Source organism: Blennius ocellaris (genome assembly GCF_963422515.1).
Source record: "Blennius ocellaris genome assembly, chromosome: 13".
Taxonomy (NCBI): domain Eukaryota; kingdom Metazoa; phylum Chordata; class Actinopteri; order Blenniiformes; family Blenniidae; genus Blennius; species Blennius ocellaris.
The window spans coordinates 11,843,196-11,870,889 of NC_137662.1; the positions used below are offsets into that span (position 1 = coordinate 11,843,196).

The 27,694-nt window shown below is 41.0% G+C and overlaps 1 protein-coding gene across 3 annotated transcripts in view; it reads left to right on the plus strand.

Annotated features, from left to right (window-relative positions):
- The window catches only part of macrod2 (mono-ADP ribosylhydrolase 2), a 419,737-nt gene extending 394,561 nt beyond the window's left edge, over positions 1 to 25,176 (plus strand). Inside the window, exons 12-18 of one of the 3 annotated variants that reach the window (XM_080507957.1) lie at positions 1,585 to 1,623; positions 2,054 to 2,101; positions 3,693 to 3,839; positions 4,463 to 4,534; positions 20,378 to 20,416; positions 20,900 to 20,971; positions 23,907 to 25,176. In XM_080507957.1, the coding sequence (XP_080364083.1) occupies positions 1,585 to 1,623; positions 2,054 to 2,101; positions 3,693 to 3,839; positions 4,463 to 4,534; positions 20,378 to 20,416; positions 20,900 to 20,971; positions 23,907 to 23,929 (440 nt within the window). In that variant the 3' untranslated portion in view covers positions 23,930 to 25,176. The remainder of the gene's footprint in view (positions 1 to 1,584; positions 1,624 to 2,053; positions 2,102 to 3,692; positions 3,840 to 4,462; positions 4,535 to 20,377; positions 20,417 to 20,899; positions 20,972 to 23,906) is intronic. The other 2 variants (XM_080507958.1, XM_080507959.1) reach the window with 2 other exon arrangements.
- The last annotated feature ends 2,518 nt before the right edge of the window (positions 25,177 to 27,694 follow it).

The window sequence follows — 27,694 nt, forward strand, 5'->3', positions numbered from 1 at the left end:
ACACAGGAAAAAGGTGTCAGATGACCTCCAGGCCAGTGAAGCATTGATCCTGAGCTGTTTTTCCCTAAGAAGTGTTCTTTTCAGCCTTCTTGTCTGTGGCTCTATCTCAAAATGCCAGTCATGATTAATACAAAGACTTGCCATCTACTGTGTGTCACCAGCATTCTTCCTGATGGACAGAGGTACTTGAGACAAACATGTCGCACTGGTAGAACTGGCCTTTTTCCCATTTAATAGGGGCTGGCATTTTTATTGTTCTGAGTGCGGGGCAAAATTGCATAGATATGAAAAAATGGCTTCTCCCTGCAGCTTGTTAAAAAAGCAATTATAGAAGCTGCACAATAGCCATTGTAAAGCATGTTCTCTTATTGGTGTCATGGCTTTCATTTACTCAATTTGTCCCAAATGCCGTGTGTGTGTGTGTGTGTGTGTGTGTGTGTGTGTGTGTGTGTGTGTGTGTGTGTGTGTGTGTGTGTGTGTGTGTGTGTGTGTGTGTGTGTGTGTGTGTGTGTGTGTGTGTGTGTGTGTGTGTGTGTGTGTGTGTGTGTGTGTGTGTGTGTGTGTGTGTGTGTGTTCGTCAGAGCAAGTAAGCGGATGACAAGCAAAACATATGATGAGGGGATTAAATTTAGTTTTTTTTTTAAACATTTAAATGATATTAAAATATGACAGCTGTGCTTACATTCAACATGTCTCTCAATACATTGGCTGGAGAATGATGCTCATAATTCTGGCTTTTTAATGCCGTTTACATAACTGTATTTTATTGATGTATTTTATTCAGCCCTCTGTTACAGCTGAGATGTTGCAACATCTTTCATTTGCCGTTTACTGTTCATTACATTGACTGATGCTGGAAAAAGTACAAAACAGAAGCATGTTAGCGTTGCCGCTTCATGCTTGCTCCCATGTCAATATTAGCATTCAGCCCAAAGCATTGCCGTGTCTAATTAGAGCCGAGCGCAGCCTTTAGCTGAGTGTCTTCCACTGTGAAATGTATAAAACTGTTAACTCAAACTTTTGGTTTGTCGCATGTTTTGAAGCACTTCTGGTCTGAAGAGGTCACTTTATATTTAGATGGTTAAGAAAACCATATGACCTATGATGCAATGTAAATATAGAAAACTGGTTGTTTATGCTATCATTAAGTTTCCTGTGTTTATGTGTTTGTTTGCCATATGAGTTTGGCTTCACTGTAATATTATTGCAAATTTGAGGTAAAGTGGAGAGGGTCTGAGGTTAAAAAAAAAAAAAAAGTTGTAGAAATGTATATAAGTAACTTGGCAATCACCTACTTCGTGAACAGAAAACCTCTTGATCATAGACTGAAAAAATTAACTTTTGTCTAATATATATCATAAGAAAAGACAAGACGTGCAGTTAAAGAGGACCATGACAGGAGGTTTCTGCCAAAAAAAAAAAAGTTGTCACGCCAGCTCATGGTAAAATGAATTCTTCAGAAGATGAATACTTGAACAGTGATCATTAGCATGACTACTTGCTTTGTTTTTCATAATGAATGACTGGCAGTGTTCCCGAAAATGCTTGTGTTCGGATGATTATTCTTTTCCCCTCCTCTCTCAGGTAAAGAGGAAACAGGTGATGAAGAAGACGTCGAAAGCGGTAATGTTGCTGCATGGACCATTAACACGTGTTCTAAGGCTCTTGGCTCTACTACGGCTTCTTGATGTCATTTGTCATGAAAAATTTAATTTTCTATTCGCTTCAGTTCAGTCTTTCCATCCTGTGTGCCACCACTTTGACAAAAAAAAAAAAGTTCTCTTATCACAGAAGCTTGGAACAAAGAAATCCCTCAATTATGTATGGCTTTAGAAGTGACATTTTTTCCCTTTTTTTTGTCACTTAATTTATGCATGTCTTTGTGGTTCCATTGCTCTCATACTGCAGTACAAAGACAAAACTACACAAAGAGATGGAATGAAAAGGCTGTTTGAGGTGATATCGAAAGCCAGCTCAATTCAACTCCAGGCTCTAACACTGAACTCCAATTTTTTTTTTTTCCACTCTTTTGAGTTTTCTGGTCTCTTTCCAGATGCTGCTGGGGCAGATGAAGATGTGGAGATGGCGAGCCAAAACCCAGGTACAGTCGAGTGACAACTCCACAAGTCAAGCATGGACAGAGGGGGTGATTGCTTGTTATTGTCAGTGGGCAGATTGCCACTGCTCTATACATGCAGTGAGAGGGACGGGGCACACATTGATCGGCTTCTTATCTCTGGAGGAAATGGGAATTGTTTGTGGTGACGGACGTGTAGCTTCTCGCTTCGGTTTTCAGTTCAGCGCAGTTTGATTAAAGGCTGAACCTTAGCAGCCTTGTTAGCAACAGAGGAATAACTAGTTTACAGAGCGCTAAATGCATCTGTATAACAGATCCCAAGACTCTGATCTGTTTTGTTGTGCTGACACCTACAGCATTAAGAGAACTGCATGTGTGTGTGTCTGTGCGAGTTGTAAAGGGGCAACCATTAACTTTGAGCCACAACCATTTCTCTTTTCCAAATATCCTCTGTGCGGCTGGTATATAATTAAGATTCTGCATTTGCATACTGGCAGTGAGCAGCGCCTCGTCTCTACTCTGTTTTTGTTTTATTCAAATCCCATCACATTGACAATGATTTGACAGATAGAGCCTCTCTGAACATGGATTTTGTAGATAGTCTATGAGCGAGTTATAGCAATTGCTGCCCTGGGATGCTGTCCAAGACCTGCGATATGTAATTACTTTCTCATGAGACATAAACAGAGAGTGAGGGGCTTGGAAGAGCAAAGATATAGAGCTTAAAACAACACCTGCAGGATAAATAAGCCCCCCTCCAAAAAAAGCAGCAGTTACATCCTTCTTGAGTGTGAATGCGGAGTGCAAATGAAAGTCAGACACTCTCGATCAATATGTTGTGCAATTATGCAGTCTTAGTTACTTAAAAAAAATGCAATCTGTGCATTGACAAATGCCTATTTACCTATGTACTAAGCACTTCTTTCAGTAACATTTGACTTCATTTATAATGACTTAGTCACTATTATTTACTGATTTTTTACATATTTTAATATTCAGCTTTCTTTTGAACTTCAGTGATCACATCATTGCAATTGCTGAACAATGCATTTCTCAACACAACCACACACCAGCAAGTCCAGTAGGTCTGAATTACATGCCGATAAAAATAGGAATTGATCTCTTTTAAAAGCTCAGATCAAAAGGTTTGAAGGCTTTGATATGGATATATATATTTGAAACTCTGCACTTGTATCCATGCAGCAAACTCTTACACAGCTGTGTCCAAATCAAGAGAAAAACCATCACATTCATAGAGGCACCGATTAACCTCAAACTCGTGTTTTTGAACTTTGAGTAGATGGAGAACATGCAATCTTACTTGATGCAGTGATTGCAGTTGGACTTGAGTACACATTTTCTGCACCCCTGCATATGCAGCCTAAAGTAATTATTCGAGGAGGTTTAAGACGGTTGGCCTCTTTTTTTTCAGTCAACCTTCATTCAAAAGAGAGCAACCTGTTAGAATGTATGTTTCTGAGAGAGTCCTGTCAGCCGTAATAAGTGCAGACTTGTTTTCCATCCACCTATTAGAGGATTTAATGTCAAGGCTTTGACTCCTTGTGTCTGAATTAATCTTTCAAAATGTACTTTCTTTCATTTTGTCTGTTCTTAGATGAAAATTCAGCCAACGAGGAGCCAAATCAAGAGCAAAATAAGGACGAAAATGAAAAGCAAGACAAAGGTGAAGATATAAGCATTGACAACGACAAAGAAGGCGGTGAAGAAAAGGGAGTCGGCAGCGATAAAGATGAAGACAAAGGTTTGTATGGAACGGCGGTTTGGGGACAAGTGTTATTTTAATCTTTTCACATCAAAACCTTTGAGGTTCTCAGCTTGTCAGTCATTAAAATTACTGCAGAACAAAAGAAGATTCATGTGATTGTCTTCATTTCCCCATGTGGGAAAATACCCACAGGCACTGAGACAGAAATGAATGAAGTCACTTCAATCTGTGAAACCCTGATGGCCACATATTGGGACTTAACAAAACACAAACACAGATGTTGCATTGCATTGCATCTCAACCCAAACGAAGCAGACCCAAGTGAGAAGGATTGGGAGCGAAGCTGTGCGCAGTGTTAAAAATCAGACATGGACATGATATTATATCACTGGAGCCTCACAGGTCAAAGCACACACACCCACAATGAGGCACTTTCTAAATATTCAGAATGTTCAGACAAAAGGATTTGTTCACAATTTTATATTTCAATAAAAGCCTCATTCCCAGGAAGATACAAGCTTCAATAGCATTTCCCTTTGACACAGAACATATTTCCAAACTATATAATATCTATTTAAAGAATGAATTAATCGACCTCATGTGGTGTGACTCTTACATTCCAAACATAACAACTTTTCAATGCTTCTTGTTTTTTCCAGCGGAGGAAGAGAAGCCTGCTGGGAAGATGGAGCATGACGACAACACGGCAAAGTCCACCGTAGAGATGGAAGGTAAGATCTCATTTAATTTATTGTGATTAAGTTCAAGACTACCTGGTCAGCTGACTTTCACTCACTTTTTGATGTATTTGTACTTGAGTATTCATTTTGTGTAGTCAACATCACAGTGGGTCTACAATTCTTCTCTATTACCACACATCTTCGCGGTTGTCGCCTCTGATTCAATAGAAGCCGACGCAACACAGTTTGCACACATTGCCCTTGATGTCATGCCCAAATTTATGGGATCCATGTCCTATATTGTTGCATGTTATTTATTTAGAAGATTGCTTAAATTGCACAGTCCGCTGGAGACTTGATGCATCTGATTTGTGCAGCACGATGTGTCAACACAGTAGGTGTTCTGCTTTAAAATAGGCGCCTTGCAGAATAATCTATTTGTCTGCCAGTCAACTAAAAAGCAATAAGCATGCACTCAGCCAACGTTGTTGCTAAAATATGGTCAGAACCATAAATGAACCACCCCGCTGAAATGAGCTACATTCTTTCTTCATTATAGTGAACAACAGCGCCTATAATTAGCGCTCATATTCACAAACACCATCCTGCTGCTGTGATTAGACACAAATAGTACTAACAAATGTACCATTTACTCCACTTAAAGTAACATGTTGTTAAAAACTACAGCCTCCAGCTGTTTTCAGGAAATTGTATCGCTTCCCTCGTTTTTCTTTTTGAAAGGAATATATACTTGTTTTTATAAAATGTCAGTCTGCAGTACAGCTGACATCAAATCTCATTGCGTATCCCAGATAGGGAGTTTATAGAGTATTGAAAGATGGTTTTAGATCTTGTTAAAGATACTTAATATTCTCAAAAACAAAAGTAATCTATCAAAGTAAAGCCAACCTATGAGGTGTTTCACTGTATTTAACTGCAGTTTATGGATACTTTGTTCTGCTGTTCAGTCAGGATGATATATATTTAGCCTTTATTTATTTGAGCTCCTTGAAGCCAGTCAGTTTGTTCAAACATTTTTCTCAGCATGGCCCTAGTTTATGTTTCTAACCATACGCGGCATCCGTCTTTATTTACCCCCATTCTTCTGCAGCTTCTCACTAAATGTACTCTCTTGAGGACCTGTGCGCGTAGAAGTGTGACCCCACATCACCGCTCTCCCACCACCTCACTTACACAGAGGTCTGAGCCACCCTCTCACCTCCATTTCACTTTCCCTTTGACTGACATTCAATTAATTTAGGGTGAGAGTGAACATTCCTGATGGATCTGTTTGAGATAGCCTTCCCCGTCCCCTCTGAAAAACCAGAGGAATATATCTCGCAAACAGGCTTTCCTTCATTGGAACGCTTCACTCCAGCCTGTTGACTGTGTCTTGCCCAAGCCGGTCATTGTCTGTCACTGTCTAGGTGACCGGGGGCTGTGTGCTGCGTGATGGCCCTGTCAGGCAGTAAACAGTGGTGTTACCCCTGATTGCAGGCAGATTGCATTTTGTACTGAAGAGTCAGACAGATCGCAGACCCAAAGTGTCGCACATATTGAAACTCATGCAGGCCAACAGCCTGGTGTTGTAGTGCATAACCAGTTATTCACAGGACAAAACCCAATGATTCCTGAGCCCATAGCTTTTATTAAAAATAATGACTGTAATCAGGCTCCCTGCTCACAGCCACAGAGGTTAAGTCTGCTTCATTCAAAGAGAGTAATAAAGTGACTTGTGATGACTGGAGCAATGAGTGATGATTCAAACAGTTTTAGCACAGTGAGATTTTAAATTGTTACGCACAGATACATATAGGAGCACACCTCTCTTTGAATCTGAGCGCGTGTGTGTGGAGATCTTGATAGGTTCCTATTCGCACATTTCAAAATACCTTTCGTGTTATTGTATTGCACGGACCGGTGGGAAATCTACATATACCCTCACCAAACACATTTATACACAGTTCCTGACATTTAATCCTCAGAAATATTCATTGTGTTAGGTCAGTGAGAACACTGCATTACTTTAAGAATGTGGCGTGTCGAATGAAGGTGTTGAAAATGAATTGTTTCAACATTTGACTCACTTATCATATTCCCAGTGGATCTAGTGTTTCCTTGCACTTTATTAGTATTTGGTCACAGTGCATTTGAAACTAAAAACTTGGACACATTTCAGGTTGCACATCAAATACTGCTCACGCCGAAGGTGTTTTCACACAGGTTCGGTCCAATTAAAACAAAACCTGGTGTAATTGAGCTGTTGGTGCAGACATGAGCAACTGGCAGCCTCCAGGCCATATTTGGCCCCTTCCCCAATTCTTTGTGGCCTGAAAGCCAAGTTATAAGAATCAGTAAATCGCTTGTTCGAACCAGAGAAAGTCTAGTTCTTTTATGATTACCGTCTTATAAAATGCAAGAAGAGGAATATCAAAAGCATGGTTATTGATTTATTACACTTGGGCCTGTTTTACTAAGCTCCAAGATAAAACCCTCTAAATTGTATGCTTACACAGATAAATTGGGTTTTCAGTTTGCTGGTGTTTTGCCGGTGATCAACTAAATAATTGCACGACTGAGATAATTTACAAACAGGACCATTTAAATGAGAGTTTTGATTGACGACGGCAGCATAAAAAAAGAAAATATGACAAACCTTAAGAATACGTACAGAATGGTAACTGTCAATTAATTAAAGGATGTTTGATATGAGCTGTATCACAATCATTATAAACTTCAGTGTGTGTGTTTTATCTACCTATTACCACAAAATCCTCACTTATCACGTGATCAGGTTCTTTGTTCACAAACATACAGATAGTTTCCTCATTCAATTAGCAGCCGTTACTCTCATACATCCTCGCGGTCGTTATGCTCGATGACAACTTGGCCTTCGTTTGACATTTTTGTGGCACTAACGAGGATCAATGTCGGCCATCACTGGATCAGCATCTTCCATTTCTGGAAGTCTGACGTGGTTTGGATCATTGCGAAGGGCCCATTTGCGAGCGATCCTAAATCAGTCAAATGCCACTTTTATCAAGAACCGCACCTGCTTCTACGACAGCAGAGCAAAAGGACAAGCCAATGACACTCCTGGGATGCACCTTGGCTTGCAGACTCACACTGTTCACGCCGATATAATGATCATCATAAATTTGAATTTCCAATTCAATGTTAAATGTTTGCGTCATCAGTTTGCAGGACATTTGCAAGCACCAATTGCAAAATGGAGTTCTTTTTTCAGACTGTTCGGACCAATTTCCCTCATACATTGTTTGGATTATATAGACTTTTACAGTTTGAAAGTTGAGCTTAATGTTGATGGTGTATTTCTAATTCAGATCTATCACACATGTCAAAAGTTTCCACAGCTTTGAAGATTCCCTGAGTTCTCCAAGCTGAGCTAATGATATGATCAACTAACTGTACAACAACCTCCAAATTACCAAAACAGCGAATTTAAAGGTTACTACTCTCTGTGAAACAGATGGCTGATCCGTCCAAAATTAGTTTGCTCACATCATATGTGCGCTGCTGTTAAAAAGACTTTAATTACTTTGGCCTAAGTGTACCTAAACCTCTGAATTCAACTGTGAATATGGAGAACTGCAATCCAAAGTATTTTAATGTCTGTTTTTTTTTTCTTACACTCATTCTCAGCTTTCAAAGGTTGTGTTGATGTGAGACAGTCCCTGTAAGAAGGTAGTGTGCAAAGCTGAAGTTCTAATTTATGCAGTTCTGAAACAAATGCAGGCATTTAAAAAAAAAAAGAGAGAGAGAGAGACTTAATGATCAAACAGACAAAGCAGTCTCATTTGTGGTTGTTGGTCGTAATTTTCCCAGAGAAAGACTTTATTTTCCAATTACATTTATCCAACTGAGGCTTCTACCAGCTGGACTATGGATGAGGGCAGGGCACATCATAGACAGGTCATCAGTTCATCACATCGAAAACACAGACACACCTTGGGGCAATTTAAAGTCATCAATTAAACCTGGATATATTTTTGGACTTTGGGAGGAAACTGCAATCCCAGCGTTTCCAATTAAATATGTATTTAAGACACTGAATTATTCCTCCATCTGTTTCAAGGAGAATTTCACCTCAGACACCACCGCTGTAAGAGTGTGCCTTCATTGCCAGTTGTTCTCAGCGACCAAAAAGAAATCTAAGTCTGGTCACTATAAACACAAGATTCAGAGAGAAAGGACATTGTATACTGTCAAGTGATGTTTTCTAATTTGTTGGCAGGTTATTTGTTCCGCTTGTCCACTGACTTGGAGGTTTCTGACCATGACGGCAAAGATTGTAGCCGACATTGAACCGACGACACTGCACTTGTAGCTATGGATACTTTTTTTATCCAGTAATTAACGGCTCTTCCTTGAACTAGTGTCATAGCAGGAGGTCTCACCGATTAACTTCTTTACAGGATACGTACTGTATATACGAGTCTACATTGCAGTACAGAGAGGCTCATCTCTGCTCTCGCCAATCATCCCGTTTCTGCACCTTTATTTGCACATGCTCCCACTTGTTGGTGACATCGTATCTGTTGACACCCTGCTACTGTCACGTATCTCAATATTGCTGACATGTCGTTTCTCAGCGCCAACTCAGTCACACTAAATAACACAAAGCTAAATAAACCAACTTTATGTTGTATTCATTCTTGCTGCCACCGTCAGTCTGACTCGTTAATGTGGTAATTTATTCATTCCACACACTCCCTGGTGGTAAGTAGATACAGATCTAGGATACTGTACAGGTCATTAGCTGACGTCTGATCAGCTCATAATGTCATACGATGCCATCTGTTGTTTACAGCGCAGGTCTGCTCAGAAACAAACTGTATGCAGTTAGGTTCAAGCATTTAGTCCTGCTATTCTAAAATTATTTGTATAACATTATAGCCACCCAAAAGCAATAACCCAGGCGGTAGATGAAAAATGTTCTCTTCCAGGTTTACTCTGTAGAGTATTCCAGTGAAGAAGAGATAAGTAAGGAAGCAGGCAGAGGGGAGGTTGTGTATTTTAAATCAGGCCATACGCACAGCTATATGAATCATGTGGATTATCTCGCTCTATGCACAGGCGATGAGATCCTCTGCCTGATATTCGGGATGTTTTAAAAGCTCCCCGAACGGAATCAGAATCCAAGCAAACCTAGAACCATGAATATTCATAAGAAGCTTTAAAATGAAAATGGGGGGTATATTGTTCTTGTGTTTGGAATATCTGCTCAGCAAAAGCCTTGTTCTGGAGACTTGTGAGAATGGGCACCCGCCTCAGCGAGCTCGTGGAACAGCCATAAATTAAAATAAGAGCGTCTTTGCCTAAAGCAAGGAATAAATAAATCTGAGTAGTGAACAGAAATTGTTTTTCCTTCATGCAGCATGGTTCTCCTACAGGAGTCGATAGCTATTGTCTTTGCTCCAAAGGTAAGATTTAATGGCTGTGCAAATTCAATGCCACTGAGTAAACAGCCGCTCGTCCTTCTTTTCCATTAAGTTTGCAGCAAGTTTTGCCTGTAAAGCATTTACACCCCATTTTATGCACAAACCTCAATAAGGTCTGTTACCATTCTGTGACAGTATTTCCTTGTGGAAAGCCTTTCCATTTAGCGTATCATAAAATGCGACCAAGGGGTAGTGGTGTTTTCCCAGTTTGAGTCAATATTTGTCTGAAAACTAGAAAGAAACCACTTTGCACCTTATGAATGAGAGAACCTGAATGCAATATGTAAATGTCTCTGAAAAGTTAATAGAGCTTCCAAAGTTCAGCTCATTTCACAAAAGCATCTTTTTATGGAAATCGAGCACTTATTCAAAAGACAAGAAGGATTTTACTTTATTTACAATAAAGTAAGAATCCACCAAACAATGATTCCCTTTACTTTTATGCTATACTTGTTGTCATGCTTGAGGCTATGAGATGAAAGTAGCTCTTTAGTGGAAGAGTGTTAGTGAGAATACTTCAGCTGGGTGAACGGGAGCAGGCTGGACATTTAAGGGGGTGGACATGCTGTAATAGCATAGAAAAGCCAGAAGGGACCCTGCAGGAGGGCGGAAAGACAAACCCAGCAGGCTCTCACTCAAAAACCTCAGTCTGGACACAGCAGCCAGAAAGAAGCATTACATGATCGCAGAGCTGACATTTCCCCAGCTACTCTCTCGCTCTTGTGGTTTTTCTCCTTAGTCTTGATCTTCCGATTTTCTTGCGGTCAAAGACATCACAATGCATCAGGTGAACTCTAGTTCATCTCCACTACCCCTCCTGGTTTTGGCACTTGGATTTCTGTGTGTCATAAATCTTTACCGGAGTGTGCTGCCCAGTATAGTACTGACAGCGGTGTCAACTCCATTGTGACTCTGCCAGTCACAGCTCACTGTATGTGAAGCTCTGAGAGAAAAGGTCAGTTGCATTCACAGGTGGCATGTAGCTTCTGAGCACATCATGCATCTACATCTCTCCCCTGGAATATAAACAAATAATAGGAAAATGCTTAAAAGTGGAGGTGCAAAAAAAAAGAAAAACCCTCTAGTAACTACCAGGAGAATTGGTTTCATGTTGTTTGAAAGTGTCATTTTTGGGATATTATTGATCTCCATGAATTGCACTCCTTCGGCCTGCCAACACAAATGGCTCCTGTGAAATGCAGCAGACTAGCCTATGGTAAAGCATTGTGACCCTGTGAGGTTGCTCGCTTCTATTGAAGCGTCACGTACGAAACGGCGAGCTCTTGCAAATCAAAAGTATTTTCCCTTTCTTCATTTTGATTGTTTGAATAATTTATCTCCAAAATTCATTAGTTGTGTGCTCTGAATGTGTTGTTGGTGAAGAGCACTTTACATCTTTGATTCTTTGTGATAACAAAAAGGATTCAGACCTTTACCTAATTGGTTTTGTGCACTTTTGTGAAAATCTAATCGTGGAAAGCAGTGTGGTCTTGCCTGTGGTTAGGAGTTGTCAGCACACAATTAAGTTTTGGCATAACATTTTATACCATAACACTGTGTGGCTGCTGGGGGAACTGGCCTGCCGTGGGGTGTAGACATAAGGCTACACTTGTATTTCATAGATTTTTATGCAAATTCTGAGAATTTGAATGCCAGATACACACAATCTTATTGTTACAGAAGTTGTTATAGGAGTACGCATCAAAGCAGCTTTTATTGTTGAACTACATTTAGCCTTCTATCTTACTCTTAAAAACAATTTGATGCTTTTCTTTGGTCATTCTCAGTCCAGTCAGCATCGAATCAAATGTATTTCCTGTCGATTTCAGTTAATAGAATAAGCTACTTACAACCTCTCACCTTCTCAGCGCTTTGTTTGTCCCAGATCCCTCATAAGGTCGGTGAGAATCTGTCTTTTGATGAATCAAAAGACTAAAATTGCCTTTAGGTGTGAATGTGAGTGTATGGGATTGTCTCTGCGTGTTTGTCCAGGATGTATCCTGGCTTTCCAGCCCTCTGCAACCCTGAGGTAGATAAAGTGGTGTACAGGAGGGATTAAGATAAATGGCGGGGAAAAAATGTATTCCATACAGCCTCTCGGCTCCTATTTCATTCTCTTTAACGGGTTGGATCAAAAAAAAATCGAAACAAATCGACAATCAAAAATGTAATATCCTGGCTTAAAAAAAAGTCATCCAGCATGCAGAGTTTTGAAAAGGCATGAACAGAAGTAGTTACTTATTTACGTATTTAAGGGTTAAATTAAGGTTGTGATTAGCTTGTGAGAACAGACCAATCAATGATTAGACGTTTAATTGCCATTCCAAGACATAAGACACAGAAAGACCTGACTAAAAGAGGATAACAACAGCAACCAGCTGCCACGTTGCCTTTAGTTCAGGAATATACAATAATAATATTGACCAAAATTGAATTGAAGTCATACTTTACATCCTGTCAGAAAGCAGAGAAATGTACTTCTGCAATGCAATTGTCCAATCGCAGCAAGATGCACCAGCAGGTCATATGGTGAAAAACACACAGAAAAGAAAAGTTGAAGTTTAAAATCAGTCACACATTGCAGATTTTTGGGTTTGAATTTTTCAAACATAAAATCAAAATAAGCTAGATCGCCTCAAAAAGTTTTTCCATTAAGTCAGTGCTTCTCAAATGGTGGGGCGAGCCCCCCTGGGGGGGCGTGGTGGGGTGTCAGGGGGGGCGTGAGGCAGGTGCAACTTTCAGTATTAGTGTCTTTATTCATGCTTGAACGATAAAAAAGGGCATCCAGCTCATTTTATTAATTTATTTTGATAATCAGGCGATTGTATGCAGAATGCTGGTGCCAGCGAATCATACAGTGGTTTATACAATAATATATAAATAATATAATATAAATAAATAAATATTATCAGGTTCTCAATGGTAGTACAATTTGGGGGGGGGGGGGGGGGGGGCTGAAAATTTTTTTGACCTCTAGGGGGGGCCTGACAGAAAATAATTGAGAACCACTGCATTAAGTGAACTTGACTTTTTTTCCACAGATATTGTTTTGGCTCGGTTATTACTTTGACCACAATGAGCCACTCCCTTCACTCTGCCTTCTGCCTTTTAACAATGAATTGGAATCAAATCTCTTTAAGCCAAACTTTAATGTAAAAAAAAAACGTAGCTAAGGTGAGGATAGACTTGTTGCCATGCAAGAGACAAACTTCACAGAAATATATGTCATTTTCTGATGTGTTAAAAACACTCAGACTATTCAAGTATTGTAGAAAAAAAAAAAAAAAGAGCCCGTCTATCTTTCTGTAAGGTCGTCTTGTTGATAAGAAACACGTGGCTCAGGTCATTTTGCGGGAGACAGAAAGTAAACAATCAATGTGCGGTGTGTCCATTATGTGGTCACCTCTGGCCCGGTAGCCTGCTTCAAAGGAAGGAGGCCTCATCTAGCCGGCTGCGAAGGACATGCTTTTTTTCTGTTCTCCTTTGAAGCGTCTCTTTTGATCAACTCTCTCATCCTGTCTACACCCACTGTTTGGTTTACAAGAAAAAAATGGCAAATGAATCAACTCACTGCAGAGAGACTGAATCCGTCAGTCGGCAGAGATGCAACAAATGTGTCTTTGAAAATACGGCAACATATTTTGGTCACAGTTCCATACATACACCCTTAATAAACACACAGAAAAGATGCTGTCTGACTGACAAGTGATCTCTGTATGGGTTGCTGTCTCCTGGAGGCAGCCTGAAAGATTTGACAGTCGTGCTCCTTGAGACTGAAACAGAAGTTGAACCCAGGCGGGATGCCGACAACAATATTGTCTGAGACTCAGACATGACTTTATGGGATTTACCGTCCTTAACTCTTTGGATTGCAGATGTCATTGTGGATTTGACACCATGGTGCTTCTCAGATATTGACCCTTCTCAGTAATTTCCCAGTAAACCCAGAATGCACAAACTACATGCAACGGGATACAAATAAGCAGGTTATTACACCTGCTGGTTTTCAATAAGAAATTAATTTTGTCAACAGTGGCTGGGTAGATTGTCCTGAGGCTTTGGTGGACAGGTTTGTGTTTGTGTTTGTAGACCAATGTGTATCAATAAATGATGAAACCCCCCCCCCCCCCCCCCCCCCCCTTAAACAATAAAAAAAAATGATGTATCTTAATTATGAACAAAAGTTATATTGTTTCATTGCATCTGATCCTAATTTATCATTAACAGGGTTACTCAGTAATTACTAAATCAAAGTCTCTGAATTAAAAGTTTGCATTTCACTTAAACAAATTGCCTTCACTGTCAAAGATGCCACTGCTGGTTTGACATTGCAAAGCATTTTTTTCCCCTTATATTCTAAATTTGCCCATAATTTTAAAAAGAAATATAGTTATGTTAGCTGCCTTGGCTTTTCTAGGCTCAAAAAAATCCAGAGATGATATAGCATCTAATAAGGATTGGGATTGTTTTTTTCACCATTTTAGTAATTAGCATAGTCTGTTTAAGCGGCTATTTTATTGTTCATGTTATTACAGTGAAAACACAGTTATTTTACTCAACATTATCTATCTAATAAAATTGAAAAGAGAGCTGCTATTTAGTTGTTGTATTTAGTTGAGATTTACTGTGTAATTGATGTTCAAACAGCAAATGTGTCACGAAACACCGCTGGCCAGGTTTCCAACTTCCCATGACTCAAATTATACTGCACCTCGGAAGAAATATATGGACTTTTTTCCATGCTTCCATGGTTCCAGCTGTGAGTATTTAAAGTTGAGGAAATACCCAAGCATTGTTTAAAATACTCCATGTTTCACAATAAACTACAAAAGTTCCTTGAAAAGATTGTCCTCTTATAAATAAACTTGTAATTTGTTTAAATGTAACTTTGTAAACATTAACAGGAGCAAGCCAATAAACCAAATTCACAGGCACATGTTGCAGACTGTTGTATTATTTATAATAATCAGGTAAATTGTATTATTGTCATCCTTTATAATTCACGCTGTAGTGGTCTCAAGCACATAAACATGGTGCTTCTACTGCACTTGACCAGGAGAGCTGGCTCCTACTGACCTTTGCATGATAGATGGCTGCTCTCATCCAGTCTCTGCTTTTCACTACAGTCTAGACACGTACCTTACTTTGATTCTATTGACTAGGCCGACGCATGATCTACTCCACAAAACCTTGAGCTGTCCAACAGAGGCATCACTTCATCATTGCAAATCGATGCATAACAGCACTGCCGGCTGGAGCACAATCCTCGGAAAGACACATGCGTCCAGGCCTTTCCTGCACACTGAGACCCCCCCCCCACACACACACACACACACACACACACACACACGTTCAGCTGCAGTGTTTCCCCTTTCAGCGTCTCGGGGGGGTCACAAGAGTGCCTAATGCCACAAGATGGGCCACACCGCCATGTGTCAAATCACAATAGCTTTTGAAAACAGTGGCGGGCAGTTTGCTGCAGCAGGTCTCTGAGCGCACGTGGAGCGTCTTAAAGATTATGTAAAGTAATTCAGTGAGTGATGAGAGAGGACCAAGCCACCACTGACAGCAGGTTTAGCAGGTATGTAGGTCACACAGGGGAGGCCTCTTTTGCATTTTTCCCCCTTCCATGTCTATTTTTGTGTTGTCTCCACCTTTCTCACTTCTTCACTTAATCAGTTATTCACTCACGGCTTTCATCTCAGTGTATCTTAGTGCTCACGTTTTTTTGTTTTTTGTTGGGTTTTTTTTCATCCCTCTCTTTTGACAGACCATGGCGACGTTTTCACCCTTACCTTGGACCGAGAAGAGAGTAGAAAACAATCTAAAAGAATTTTGAGAGTTAGACATTTGTTTCTTTCAACCCTCTGTCTTGGCAAAGGTTTGTTGCTGGTCATTTTCCCTTTCATTTTTTTGCAACTGCCTTTTTTTTCTCTTGCCATCTCCCCCTGCTTTCTAATCTTCTTCACTCTCCTCTGAGTAGCAGGTTCACCCCATAGCAGATGGTGTCCTGTTCTCTTTTTACTCATTCAGAGTACTGTTTTCCCATCTTGTCAAGCATGGCCCAGGCCTGTTGTAATGAGCTCGGGCCTTTTCAGTCTGTTTAGAGGACCCTGACCCAGCTCGGAGCCGCCCCGTCACAAACACCCCTGCAAGGTTACCCAAACCCACAGGGGATCACAATGCGACTTAGTGTCCACAACCTCTTGGCATTTTCTTAGGGAGAAGAAAGGCGGAATATTAATGAAGACTCTTGGCTTTTCAGGCGGTTCACAGTAGAAAGGGGCGGTCACAGTGTTTACTGAACAGGCTTGTTTTCATCTCCTGAGCCCGCAGGTCACAACTCAGTGCTCTTTAATTGGCTTAGATTGTCAGGCAGTGTTTCATCTCATAGAAGAGAAAACTCAAGTGATCAAATACTGACCCTCTCCTTTTTTTTTTTCTTTTTTTTTTTAATAAAACCCTTTTTTGCTCTTCTGAGAGTGGCAGCTCATGCAGCTGAGCTCTTTCCACAAGCATGTATTCCACAAACCTGGCATTACCATATGAAAATGGGCTGCTTTCCACATTTATCAGCTCATTAGTTCTTTTGGTTTGGGCACTTGTAGAGGTTCACCCGCTCTTGTTTTCCTTGGGTAGGGTTGTCTTTAATTATCTTTGCAGTTGGGGCCCAAAGCTATTAGTCTAAGCAAAGTTCACTAAGGGGCTCTTTGATACTTGTTTAATATACATGGACCTGCATAGATGAGGAATAGGACCCTTACAGACCACCCAGTTTACACTGAATTGAATTTTGCTCTCCTCACCCGAAAGCTTTCATACATGCTGACCCGGACGTTTTTTTTCTTCTTTATTCTCTTAAGATAAAGTGCTTTTGGGCAAGAGGTAGCACTACAGCTGCTTCATAAAGACCGCAGAGAACAGAGGCAAAACTCGAAAAATACTTCCAAGCCCTCAATGAAAAAGTGGCGCATTTAATTTGATTTTGGCCTACTCTAGTGAACATGAAGCCGCTGAGCAACGATTGGAAAAAGTGGGCGTCTGGTGGTTTTTCAGCAATTCCTTTACTGAGATTGTGATGGGTCACGTTCATTGTTGAGCGGAGGCAGCTGGACACCTGCGAGTTTGGCCTGAGATCAAAGCAGCAGGACCTGCTAAGACACAGCAGAGCGGCCTGCCACGCCACGGTTTGGGAATCAAACGGACGGAAAAAAAAATTCCTCCCGGGGAGCCGACACTGTAGGGCACGGACACTTCTACACCTCCACACCTCCATTGATTTCTTTCTTTCTTCCCTTTCTGCTGCCGCTCAAGAAGAGGAGTCGAATAAAAAAATACTGAGGTGTCCTGTGGCTGTGGGACAAAGGAAACCTCCTGTTCTGCCCGAGGCTCTTGTCTGGAACATTAAGCAGAGACGCTTCCTCTCGCTGCTGTGTGGGTGACCCACAGGGACTGCCTCCCTTGTGGGCTGACGGCGCTGGAATGACAAGAGCATTAAAGATGATGCAAAGACAGACGCACTGGTGACAAATGCTTTCCAACAACAATGAGAAATAATGAGTGAAATTCATACCAAAGCTAATCAAATATGCATCATATATATTCACGGAATGCTTTAAAAATCTCCTGCTCGCCACCGCTGTCCAATTCTAACACATTACCTATCATAGCTGAATATGGTGCTGCAGTACACTAATGCTGACCAACAAAACGCTAACTACCTCTCGTCTAATAAATGAATGGAAGGTGGGGGATGTAATTTTCTGCTTGTCTGCATACAAGGGTGAAATATGCCCAACTCTCTTCCTTCCTCTGCCTTCTCCTAAGGTGAGGAAATGAGGGCACATGCACATTTCCTCATCCTCCATCTTGATGGCTTTCCTCTCAGGGATGTTTTGAGCGGAACTCATGGAAGGCTGAAGTGACAAAAAGAAAAGAAGAGACATATCAGAGCCGGTAAAAGTTTTAAATGTTTTTGATCTGCCAAGTGACCTCTGCTCATTTGTAAATGAGTCTGTCCGGATCTCGTTGGTCTACATCAAAATGTGACGATATCATGGCAGATAATGGAGGATGAACTCAATCAAATGAATCCCCGATGTGAAATCAGATCAAAGAGGCTTTGGAAATTCTCATTATCAGTCACCTTTACTGAATTTCTGTCTCTGTGACAATGTCAGCACTGTTGTGGTGGTAATACAGGAGCAAGGTATTCATATTTTCTCTCTGCTTTTGCCTCCTTGTTGTGAAAGCTAACAACAACCTATATACCATGCATATACTCATAAATTATATACCAAATTAGAGGCTGGGGACACTGATGAGGACGCCTCCAGTCCTTGATCCCAGCTTTAATAAAAACCTGTGAAAGCTGTCCAGTTTCCCACTGAGAGAGGCTGTGTTTTTCTCCTCTTCTTTCTTATCTGCCCTCTGCGGACTCTGCCTCTCCTTCACCAGAACCTTGACAGAGGCCTGTTTTTCCTTTGACCCCCCCCCCCCCCCCCCCCTTGTTTATGTGTTTTCCACAGCACACTCGGATCCTCCCCTGAATAATAGCCCCACCACTCTCAGCACACAGGAGTAAAATCAGAGAGTGAGACAGGCCAACGTTGCTATTCCCTCCAAAGCTTCGGGCATTCGGGCGCAGGCCGGAGCAACGATCAATTGAAATTCTGGACTTTTGGCTTCTTCGCTTTTAGAGATCAGTGCTCTGTATCGGAGGGGGAAGTGACTGTGTTGTTATTACCTGTGAGACAAAAAAGCAGGCAGCATCTGGAAGGAGGCCAGGAGCTTCAGTGAGCTCCTGCTGCTGCTGATTATCAGCACATATGACGGAGGCTCTGTTCCAACATCAGGTCCCGCCATCAGCTCTAATACACATAAAGGGATCATATGTAAAAAGTGCTAATGAATGGCATATCATTTCATGTGCATGCATATTGTTTTATCTCGCTGTCAATTCCATATGGCCACCTCTAATATATATGTCGCAGAATATGTGTGCATTCTTCCTGTCAGTTTGGGCTGTTATGGTGAATCTGGTTCATTTCATAATTCAACAGGAGGGCTCGTTCTTGGTTGTTTCAGCTCGCTTCATCTTTTCGTCTGGTTATTTGAGATATTGTACGAAATAAAGCTGATGTGGAAGCATAATGACATTGCTACATCATCAGACTAAAGAACACAGATGTTGCACTTTCCAAAGAAGTCACGTTTGAGTATTTAAGCCTATTACATTGTGGTTTTTAAACCAACAGTCAGCAAACTGGTCTGCAAAACTGTTAGCACACATAAGTGAGCAACGTATAGTAGGTCACATATGGTATGTATGTTCCCGGCTGTCATTACAGATAGAAACCACATCAACTGAGCCAATACACCGACAATGAGACCTGAGCTATAAATAACTAGTATATCCCGTTAAATGGTCGCATGTGTTAGCGGGCATGATGTTGTTTTGCCCCCTGGACAGTTCCAAGCCTCAGATGAAAAGGTACAAGAGAAAAGCTGGCGAGCTTGTTGTTGCTTCATCCTTCCTGCGTCTCAGCAGTCCTTCGAGTCCCAGTGGTGTCTACGCTGGTGGAAATTCATTCTGAAGTGTTGCAACAGATTAAATCAGTTACACTGAAGAAGCGGTCTTATGCATGTTCTCCATAGCTGACAGCCTGCAGGTGAAAGTGCCAGAGATGTGAGGGTTGTTATGCAACTCACATGCTTTGTACATGCTTCAAGGTTCTTGTGCGTCCGAACCAGCAACGAGTGAACTTTGCTTTTCTATAAGTAATTTAAATGACCTTGACCACAGACTTGAGGCCGTATACATGCAGGACTGTGACACCACTTTGGAGCCCACACACTCTTCTATCACCCTTAAGCAGTTGTACTTGTTTGGACTATCACTCAGCTGCCTGGGGAGTGTGGTTATTTTTATGGCATGCTTTGTTTGGATGATTGTTATTGCAAAGAGGGAAGTGCTGAGGTTTTTTCCAGGGAGTGATGAAGAAGGAATTGTGTGACTGCTGAGGTAACAGGGAGGATGCAGCAGAAGAAGGATGTGTGTCGGGGTATGTGGGCTGTTTGGGGGGGTGTTAGGCTGCCTTACAGGGATGGCAGTGTGTAATTAATTTTGCATGTATCTCTCTCTCTCTCACTCCCGCTTCTCGCATTTGTTTTGTTGTTCTTCTTTTTTGTTGTTGAAGTACAACTCTTTAGAAGGCGTGCTGAAATTAAGCATCAAAACAAATGCTAATTTGAGGATGAGGTTGCTTTTATTTTCTTGGACGAGTTTCAGAGTGATCCACTTTTCTTGTTAAATATAAACTTTAAAGAGCAAAGATAAAGAATCTTCCACTGCTTTGTCACCTGTATCTGCATGCACAAAGTGACTTTCACGTGGACTGACTCGCTTCTGCGTGTGCGTCTCACTTTACAGATGTCTCTGAGGTCAATGATACTGGCACCAGCAATGGAGGTGGGTGGAAATCGTGTTTTCACTCGGCACCATCCACTCCAGGCACTGTGAAGCGTCGCTAAAATCCTACTGCTTAAGACACTCCTCCCCGCGTTCGACTACCCACATCCCATCATCCACCTCTTCTCCCTCGTTTCTTCTGCTTCTGCAACTCACATTCATAACACATCACAGTAAAGATTAGCATTTTCATTATACGTTTATTAGATGCTCTGAAATTACAGTCTTAGGCAGCTCTGCGCAGCAAGAGAAAGCCGTGCTGTAACGTATGCTCTCGCTGAAATAAGACTTCACATGAACTTCAAGCCTCACCTCAGACACTTCTGGTTACATTGTAACTCTAAACCACCTTGATTTACTAACTTAGCACCGCCTGAGTTTGTTTAGCTGATGCTTTAAATCACAGGATGGGGGGCAATAAATGTGTTGATTCTCTTTGCTTCTAATCTCTCTCCCTCACTTCTGTCTCTTCCTCTTGTTTAGAGGAGATGAAAGATCATGTCGAAAGCTCAGAGCAACCTGACTCAATTGTAACTGACAGCATTCAGTCCAAAGGTAAGTGCAAAGAGGAAGCACTCTGGCTCGTCCTCGTCTCTGTTTATAAGAGGGATCTTATTAGTGGCCACAGCTGCTGAATTAAAATGCAGAGAATGCTCAGCACTGTGCAGTCAAGTGCTACCCAGTTTCACCCTGCTTGTTTCAGTTTCTTTTTTTTTTTTTTCCTGCTTTTTTTCCACCTCCCCCGTCTGTCTTCATCTCCTTGTCTCTGTAGGAGCAGGCAGCAAGCAGGAAGTTTGTACGTGCTCCTCCAGGGCTAAATGCATTTGTAAACCCTCTCTACCCATTTCTGCTTTGCAACTATAACCATGATATTTTGGTACATACGTGTCGGGACGTCTTTGGAGATTGAGTGTGATGAATTACCTGCAAACTCAACTATCACGTATTTAATAAATCAAGTGTGTGATGCCTATTATTTTACCATGAAGCTAACACTGAGTGCAGGGGCAATAATCTTGCCAATAAATCATATTTGAGAAGGATCCCTTACTGTTGTTATTCTGGGGTCTCCGTTGAGATGTACTGTAATGAGATGGCATGTCATTTGGATGCAGACATCTGCGATGAATTTCTATAACTGTAATTGTTCTGCGTGTGGCTCTGTTGAATTGATGAGCCAAAAAAGGGGGGGGGGGGGGGGGGGAATTCAGATTTTGGGCATTGTGAAGATCCCAGGTAGAAAAAAGAAAATCATTAAGCGAAGTGCTATGAACAGATTGTTAGGGTTGAATAAATAGGACAGGCTAGCAGCATGTGAAATAACTTGGCAGAGACAAACAGGTTGGTGTAGAAGGGAGAGGGAGCTTAAACAATGCCAGACAAAATGCCAGAGAAGGAAAAATAAATAAATTGTTCAGGAATAATTGTGAGGATCTGGGTGGGATGGTGTAGAAGGGAGGCGCATAATGTGTCAAATTAACCCGAGTATCAATACACACGACATCAGGCAATCACAGCAAACTGCCCCGTTTTCTGAACGAGGCTGATGGATTAGTTTATCTTTACAAAAGATTCATGTCGTCATGAATGTAAGATGAGAGCAAAGCAAATGGATCAGCCTCAGTGGGTGTTTACCCGTCTGTGACAATCAAATTTGTCGAGCATCGCTGATTGAATTTAGACAAAACTTTGGGCCGTGTTCTGCTCCGCTGCACATTATTGGTATTTACAAATTGATCATGGGTGTTGGATTTGATGAGGAGATACAGAATCCTCTGAAGAAAATACCTACTTAACAAGAACATGCACTCCATCACCAGATCATCATAAACATTCGTATAAGCCCATCCGTCGTTCTTCTACACTGCTCGATCAAACTGCAGGTCTCACGCGGGTGTGAAGTGTCAAGACAAGCAACACACACACACACTCAAACTAACACCTACGTAGATTTTAGAAACACCAATAAACCCCAAAAGCACGAAGTGTCGAAGGAGAACAGCCTGCATAGGGAGAACATGCAGAATTGACACAGAAAAACCCAAAAACCTGAAATCAAACCGATTTTTGTCTGTGAGGCGACAGTGCAAAACTCCCAAAGCCCTCATACGATGCAGTGCAATCCAATTCATTAAAGCTGGCCAACCATAACATCAACTCTCATGAGGCTGTGAGTGAAACCTCCCTTGCTTTTGTTGTATTCAAGTAAATAAAAGTAAGAGGTGTTTCCTCTTCATCTTTCACATTTATGTACATAAGGGGAGCTGAATATTGGCCCTCTCAATGTAACGCAGCCCAGGATACACATATTTAGCACCTCATCATTGCATTAAACCTGGAGACAAAGAGGTCGTACAACATTTCATGGACTATATACTCTGGCTACCTCTGTACAACACACGAGAGGGGCATAATATTCAAGACACCTCTCGATTTATTGCAATCCAGCCAAACACCACAGAATCCTCAAAAACCAACATGCAGTTCATTTCAACTTTCTCTGATAATATCAAACCAAAATAAATGTTATTACCAACGTAATAACCGTGTGAGAGCAACTTTTTTTCCTGTACTGTTGTACAAGATACAATATTGTAGAAAATGTAGAGTGTAGCTACTGTCCAGCAATATTTGAAACCATCCTCCAAACTTTTTTCACAACAAATACAGTTTTTTGTACAGATGGACTTTGCTTTAGAGACCACACCATATAGATGGTTTTTAAATGACAGGGTGAGGTGGTTTGAGTTGGAAACCCCTGCAGTGCTTCGAAGTTTAAATGTTTCAATTGCAGCTCCACCAAATAAACAATAGAACAGTGATGATTTAACTACACGCAACTAACCTCAGCTAGACTGTTGAAAAAAAAAAATAATAATTTAAAGCGCAGTAATACAGAGCATGGCCATTAAATTGGTTACACCGAAGAGGTTTTTTGGGGGAACGCAGTGCATTAGTTTCTGCACACACATCTGAAACACACTATTTTCAACATAACTGCTGGTACTAAAATAGCAAAGTCATAAATCATTTATCGAGCCATCATTGATTCCCACAGCGATAATTTCATAGAGAAATTGATTTCAGTCTGATTTTCAGTTATAAAATGTCAGAGTAAACTGAAATGATCTCAGTAGTGATCTCTTTTTGCAGGTGGATTGTTTTTACCCACCGGGGCCAAATGTGAATAACAGTCTTCCTCATCCTAACCTGTGGTCTCCACCTCCCTTGGCTGCTTAGTTTTCCCAGCATGCCTTGTTTAATTAAAACACATTTCAAGAATTTAATGTAATGTATTGTAAGCTATAGTAACTCAACTGATTTATACTTTGAAAGTGAAAATTCAATTTGGATCCAGCTGACAACAATAAAAGCAGAATCTTTCTCAATTGCAATAAGATCCTAAATGGGAGACATCAACCGGAGGGAGGGGCAGATTTCCCCTTGGTGAATCACATCCTGCTCAGATCCTGCATTTCTTTTTTTTCAGACACCGTAGAGAAGAAGGAATGACCAGCTGAGAGGACGACAATCAGCCTCATCTGACAGCCAGCAAACTGTGCGAAGGCCAACCACACTGGTGTCAGACTGGCCCATGTCAGTATGGGCTCTGACACTGGACCAGGACAACCAGCCACTCACATCCTGCTCACATCCCCACCTTAGTTAGCCTCCTCGTCCTTTCTTTAAGAAACTATTCATCCCTGAAGTATGTATGTATGTATATGTATGTATGTACAAAACCTTACTATAGGACTTGAACATATCAAGCAGAAAAGATGAGCCATACCTCACTGTGTGTTAGTCATCCATCACTTCACCAGCTGGGTGCAATGAGATAAACCAGGTTCAAGCCTCTTTATTTGATGAACCCACTGTGAGAACAGGGTGGAGCTGTCAAAGGACAACCGCCACGGCTCCGGCGTGTTGACACTCTGGGCTGGATGATGCTTAACATCAACCATCCTGTAGTGCTTACAACTCGCACACCACCGCGACCGTCATAATGACATTAAACCAGACAACACCCTGCATTCGTGAGCCTCTTCAGGGCGCACCAAACTGACACCTGTCATGTCCCCTCACACACCGCCGCAGCCCCAGCCTCATTGTTTAGTCTAATCAGCCGCCACCGCCATTCAGACCGCGGTCTGTGAACATCACATTTCATCCCCGCCAGCGGCGGCTCCTCTTACCAGGAATCTGTTCATCAGCACCCATGCACACAAACGAGGATGTGAGTGTCGTCTAACTAATCGATTGGTTGTTTTGTTTTTCTCTTTTCCCTGGGTTTTTTGTTGATTTTTTTTTTGCCATACCCAGTGCATGCCAGAAAACTGCTGTGAACTTCTCCAACATACACAGGAATTACAGCCCTCCTAGCTTTTGCTTGTCTCCTTACCAGATTGTCTATAATTGTATCAAAGGAATCTGCCTTATTTCTTATCAGACAACAAAATCACAGACCTGAGGAGGGTTAGTCCAAGTATGGATTTGGTTGCGTACTGCTTGCAAATGGTTTGTATTTTTCAGTACATCGTTTAATGGCTAATACCTGTTGTTAATCATATTATCTTTCTTTCACTTTGGTTTAAAAGCTGGATTGGGTTTGTTTTACCTGTGGGTATGATTCATTGATTATTTTGGGTGGTGCCATACTAAAGATCGAAAGAATTACAGTTCTACGAAATGATGCCTTCATACTTTGATGTTTGCTTTGCTAAACTATAAACAGAAACAACTAATAAAGTTTAAGATGGAAGCCATTTGTCAGCTTTTAATGTACCTCGTTGAGTCGCGGAGTTGTTTTTCTTCCTGTCGCTACACTGGCTAATGTTTTGTTTTATTCCAACAGCAGCCGGTACAGTCAATTTCTCCCCAGTAATGTGTGAAATTGAACAACTGTAACAGAGCAATCAGTCGTGTGTCTCCGGGTAGACAGAAACAATTAGTCAGTCCTGTGATCTCCAGCGTGCTCGCTCTCTGGCCCTCAGGCTCTCTTGTATCAAATGAGACAAGATATCTGGCAGACCCTCTAACCCCCCCCCCTTGAGGAGTCCACCAATCGCTGGAGACATCGCGAGCTGTTTGTTCAGACTCAGCAGCTCTCTAAAGCAGAACCTCTCTATCGAATGAGCTCTCTGATCTGATCTGAAATCTCACCTTCACGCAATTTTCTCGTCTCATCCTAAATGTCGGCTAATGCTCTTTGAAGTCTCTCGTGAGCTGATGAACGACGGCGCCAAACTACAGCTTAGTTCATTTCCATTTACTTCATCATCACAGACGCAGCCGTTCGTCCAGGGGCCACATGCAGCCCAGTTTGATCTGAATTAATCCAGACCAGGAGAATGATCATAAAAATTAAGTGAGATCACCAATAAAAAAAAGAATTTCACCTACTTTTTGAGCATAGAAGTGCATTTTGAAAATATGACAAAAGCCGTAATGAAAAACCTGAAATTCTCTCCCACTTCTCAGCCTGCACGATTCCTGCAGCCTACATGCTTTCATTTGATGTTTATATAATTTGGCATCCAAAAATATTGCTAGCATTCACTGCAGTTTAGTTTCAGGTCTCAGTGTTGTTGTGGTTAATCTCACTAAAACAATGTGAAACACTAAACAAATATGGTGTAGAAGTTCATTTCCATCAAGATATTGCAGTAATGCCACTTGAAATACTCAATCAGAAATGAGTTGTGGCTTAAAAGTTAGTTCAAATGGCATTATAGACTGTTTTAATATGAGAGTAGCTTACACACAATGTATACCATCATTTCACAAATAAGAACAGAGTAAAGGCATCAGAACTCTGCATCACAGCAGATTTCTTCAGACTTTAGATCCAGAGAGAAGCACAGCTTAGCAAAAATGTGGAGCCTGCAAGTCAGGACAATTATAGTTTATTTCCTAGGAACTACCCATCTCTCATAAGGACCCACAAATCGTACATGTTCCTCCACCAAACAGACATCATCAAGAGTGGGCTTTGCTCATTTGCGCTGTAATCCATGTGGAAAATGGAATCAAAATGAGGCAAGACACAAAATTTTGGAGGCGACGGTGTTTGGAGAGACGAGGTCAACATGAGCTGCTGCAGCGAGCTGAAAGGTGAGGAAACTTCATCAGAGCGAGGTCGACCAACATCTGAACCGGACTTGCAAAAATAATGGCTGCTCCCGCGCTCAGAGCACAGAGCAATAGTTTGCAGCTTGGAGTTTTTCCAAAATAATAAAAATGTGAAGTGTCAATATTCATCAGTTTCATTTCCGCACACTTCTCCTCCCTGTCCGCAATCACTACTCCACTCACGTCATTCAAACTTCTTTTTCAATCAGATCTTTTGTTCTTGTTTGATGTCTTATTGAGTATTTTTGGAGCATTGAAACCTGAGATACTTAGAATATTGCCACACAAACTCAGAATATCTCATGGGTAATGTATTCTCTCCATAATCTGAAGCAATCAGCCCACACAGTTCTGTAGGCACAAAAGCGTGTTAAAAGTATGAAGTATAGACATTTAAAACAGTTGCCTAGTTGTATTGCTTCATTTTGTCACTTTTTTGATAAGGATTTCCTTAAATCTGAATGATCAATGGTTGTGCAAAGACACAGAGCTGACATTTATCAGCATGGTGTCTCTCTTTTGTACCACTTCATCCGACTACTTTGTCACTGTCTCCATTTCATTACACAATACGAGCCTACATATAATAATAATAAAATACTTGTAAATTATTGTCCTCATACTGTCACTAGGGGATCATATCAAATAGATTCACAACACCGAGTTCAACCTGTCTGCCGAAATAAAATATAAATCAGATAGATCTTGGGTCAATATGTAGTCATTCAGCCCCATTTTCTGACAATTTTGCAACGTTTATTTACTAGACTGAAAACAGCAGATAGACATGATTTACCTTCTATGTCAGATACATAAAATAAGTCAGTCATTTCTGTGATAGATTCAGTAAGACGCATGGTAAACCGGAATAGGTCATACCTGATATAATCACCATAACTGATTCACCAACATAGAATATCAATCAGCTCTGTGTTGTCTGTGTGTTCATTCAAATGTTCTGTTTGACAATAAAATGGCTTTTTTTATTCTATTATATTATCATTAGTTTTGTTTCTATTGAGAGGTCACACATTTTGGGTTTTATTTTATATGTGAATGAATGTTGCTGGAACACATTTCCAAATATGTTTATGTTTATGTAATACATGAGTATTATGTTGTTTTAGCAAAGTTTAGTGGAAATGT